The sequence below is a fragment of the Clarias gariepinus genome, chromosome 8 (assembly GCF_024256425.1).
Source record: "Clarias gariepinus isolate MV-2021 ecotype Netherlands chromosome 8, CGAR_prim_01v2, whole genome shotgun sequence".
In the NCBI taxonomy this organism is placed as follows: Eukaryota; Metazoa; Chordata; class Actinopteri; order Siluriformes; family Clariidae; genus Clarias; species Clarias gariepinus.
In genome coordinates, this window is record NC_071107.1 from 13393017 (window position 1) to 13396312 (window position 3296).

General features: G+C 41.3%; 1 protein-coding gene across 1 annotated transcript; it reads left to right on the top strand.

Annotated features, from left to right (window-relative positions):
* The first annotated feature begins 413 nt into the window (after positions 1-413).
* On the top strand, positions 414-3069 carry hmx1 (H6 family homeobox 1). Its single transcript, XM_053502694.1, has 2 exons — positions 414-948; positions 2032-3069. Exons 1-2 carry the CDS (start codon positions 663-665, stop codon positions 2616-2618), a joined length of 873 nt encoding a protein of 290 aa, XP_053358669.1. The 5' UTR covers positions 414-662; the 3' UTR covers positions 2619-3069.
* Positions 3070-3296: the final 227 nt, after the last annotated feature.

Sequence of the window (3296 nt, forward strand, 5' to 3'; positions counted from 1 at the left end):
GTGAAGCATCCCGGGATTTCCATTAGTGCACCTTTTTTAACATCCGAAGAATTCAGTTTATTAAAAGCTCGGGATAACACAATAACCTACATTTCAATATAATTGTTCAGTGACTGGAAACAAAAGAGAATGTATATGTGGTAATATAATGCTAGCTGATTCATAAAAAAAAAAAAAAGAGTACCTGGATAAATATTGAAACAAAAAAAAAGTTTTGATTTAACGACAGGCTCATGCAATGCAACGTCGGAGTTCCTTTTCGGCAGAACGCGGGTATGACGTCAAGACATATCCCGCCAATAGGCAGTCAGAATCAGGCTCCCTGCGCGGCCCCGGTAACTGTCTAAGCAAGCATTTTTATTTGCTCCCTAATTGACCCAGATAAAGCGCTCACTGGCAGGGATCCTTCGACCCCCAGGCGCTGTCAGCCACAGAGCAGGGATTTGCAGACAGTAATAGCCTTTTACCGTACGCGTCCAATATACCAGTGTGATTGTCCAAAAAGCGTGACGTTCCCGGTTTGGTATCTCAGGACTTCATCTCAGTAAGACATGGTGCAACGGGGACATCTTGAAGAAACAGTTTCATAATTTTTTAGCGTGACACACACCCACCCTCTTCACACACATGAACTTGGATTTTATGCTAAATAAAAAAGGAAGATGCCTGAAACAATCACAGAGAGCAACACGTCTACGCTGTCGCGAGGATCTTCGTTTTTTATCGAGAACTTGCTTGGCTCAGATCGCACCGAACCTCCTGCCTCTAATCTCAAACACATGTGTGATGGCGAAGGACACAGAGAGATGAAAAACAAGACAACGTATCACCATGAAGTGTGCCGTGCAGAATCCAGCACAAACTCCAAAATAGAGATGTGCCCACCCTCGCCGTCGCCCTGGTATGGAAGGGACTCCCTGAATCTCGGGGCTGTCGAGAGATCTGATAGTGAGTAAACAAAGTCATAAATACATTGTAAGGGTTATTTTAACGTCGGCTAAATAAGAAATATACCACACAGCAAGTGAACGAGTTTTCCGAAATCACTGCAGCGAATGCACTTTGTGATGTTTTAAAGCATGTGATGTCTTTATTTAAATCAGATGTTAAAGCAAAATGATTGTGAGCAGTTAGATTGTAGAATGCGAATAAGTAGAGTATGAATGATACTACTGGCGCTGCTACACAGTGTCATATCTGCATTCATTTATTATTTAAATAAAACAGCATTAGCCTGCATAAAGTCCATACGACGTCAAATGAGCAGTATGTGTTTAAACAAGGTTGTTAATTCAACATTTTGTCTAGGTATTTGTGTAGTAATTAATTCAACACCTACTGTGTAGGTATTTGCTCTGATGCAAGAGAAGCAATTAGGCTCCTGACCGTTTTGTCGTATTGTGTAAAACCAACAAGTATGCGTTTTTCAGCTAAACCTGGAGCTCGGCATTCCCAATCTAAGTTATTTCGTATCAATGCGTGCGCTATTCACAAGTCATACGACTGCGCTGCAGAAGATAATATTTGACTTGACCAATTATAAATGCATCTGGTCCTTGTTTTGGTAACCCACGCAAAACCGCTTCTCATGACTGGGATTGCTCCTGCAAGCAGAGTGTATGAGTGCGAATATGGCATGGAGGTAAAGTGACATGAACCTGTTTGGTTGTTGTTGTTGTTGTTAATGTTAAAAAGCAGTTGGTGTCACGTGATATATTACCACTTAGTCTGTTCAAAATATCTTAAACATAAACGTTGCCTATTATAGGCAAAATATTAGTGTGACAGATGCACTAAAACAAAACATTTGTCACTTTGCAGAATGTATTGAGATAATGAACCAAACATAGGAGTTTATGTTGGAAAAAAGGCCTATGGATAATTTGCTAACCAGAACACAAGGGTTAAATGCAGAGCCCGAAATAACCAGAGGAACACTAGTGTTTGTACAGTGATTCAATTAATGATGAGCACAAGTAGTTTCTCTTTCTGACTAAATGGGTATTAACACATATAATACTTTTTGTTCAGGTCTGAAAGAGGAAACCCGAAGTTCTTACGAACAAATCGACTCCGTCTGCAGCGACTGGGACTCCCCGTTGGTGTCTGAAACCCCAGGCAAAGACCACGTGCGCAAAACGGCTGACAGAGCTGATGCACGAGATGAAGCGCGACGGCTCTCGGATGACCACTCGCCTCCTGACACCACCGAGTCCGGCTCAGTGAGAAAGAAGAAAACCCGGACCGTGTTCAGCAGGAGCCAGGTGTTCCAGCTTGAGTCCACATTTGACGTGAAGCGTTACCTGAGCAGCTCGGAGCGTGCGGGCCTCGCCGCGTCCCTGCACCTCACCGAGACACAGGTGAAAATCTGGTTTCAAAACCGGCGTAATAAGTGGAAGAGACAGCTGGCTGCAGAACTCGAGGCTACCAACGCGTCGCACTCATCTCAACGCGTCGTGCGCGTCCCCATTCTGTATCATGAGAGCGCTACGCTCGGTCTCAATGTGCCACAAGTGTCGCCTCCTATCGTAGGTTTTACGAGTTCAGTGAGCTACCCACTCACTAATTTCACTCACTCAGTGAGTCTGTTGAGATCACAGCTAGCAGGACTTGTCTAACTTCATGGACTAACTTCATGAACAATCAGGCTTATCTTGTCACTGAAGTGCAATAACACACACGGCTGCACAAAACTATGCATCCATCCAAAGAAGTCAAATATTCTGATAAAACAGCAAATCCCCCAGCCTAACTATGAATGAATACTTAGTGTTGGATTGTCTTCCAGATGTGTACAAATGACCAAATAAATAGGCTTTACCTCTTTTGTTGTCCCTCTGGGGAACCATTACATGTTCTCTGTAGAACCTCTAAATGTGTTTCCCTTTTTGAAAGAATTAATAGTTCAATGAGCCTTTTTGTAAGCGTGCACAATTTATTAAACAATGGAAGTTTTACTGTGTATATAACAGAGTATTTTATTTGCATTGTTATTTCTAATCTCTAAAATAGTCTATGCATGGGGAATCAGGCCCTCCTATTGGCCTATATGTATTTATTTAAGACTTTTTTTTTTAAAAAAAAGAACTATTTTTATTCAGATACACGTATTTATATGTTTTCCACTCTTTTTCACGCAGTGCATTTAAGTTGGTAATAAATTCTTCACAAATCTAATGTGTTAGTGCTTGTTGATGTTGTTGCACCCTTTGATTATTATTATTATTATTATTATTATTATTATGTTAGCGTATACGAAGATCGTTTTGCAAGTGCGTAAATAAAAAACCATGACA

What these genes read in the sequence shown, in the direction of transcription:
- hmx1 (XM_053502694.1), top strand. Translation starts at nt 663, where the DNA reads ATGCCTGAAACAATCACAGAGAGCAACACGTCTACGCTGTCGCGAGGA. An exon ending in GGCTGTCGAGAGATCTGATA is followed by an intron (nt 949 to 2,031) that starts GTGAGTAAACAA and finishes CTTTTTGTTCAG; the next exon opens with GTCTGAAAGAGGAAACCCGA.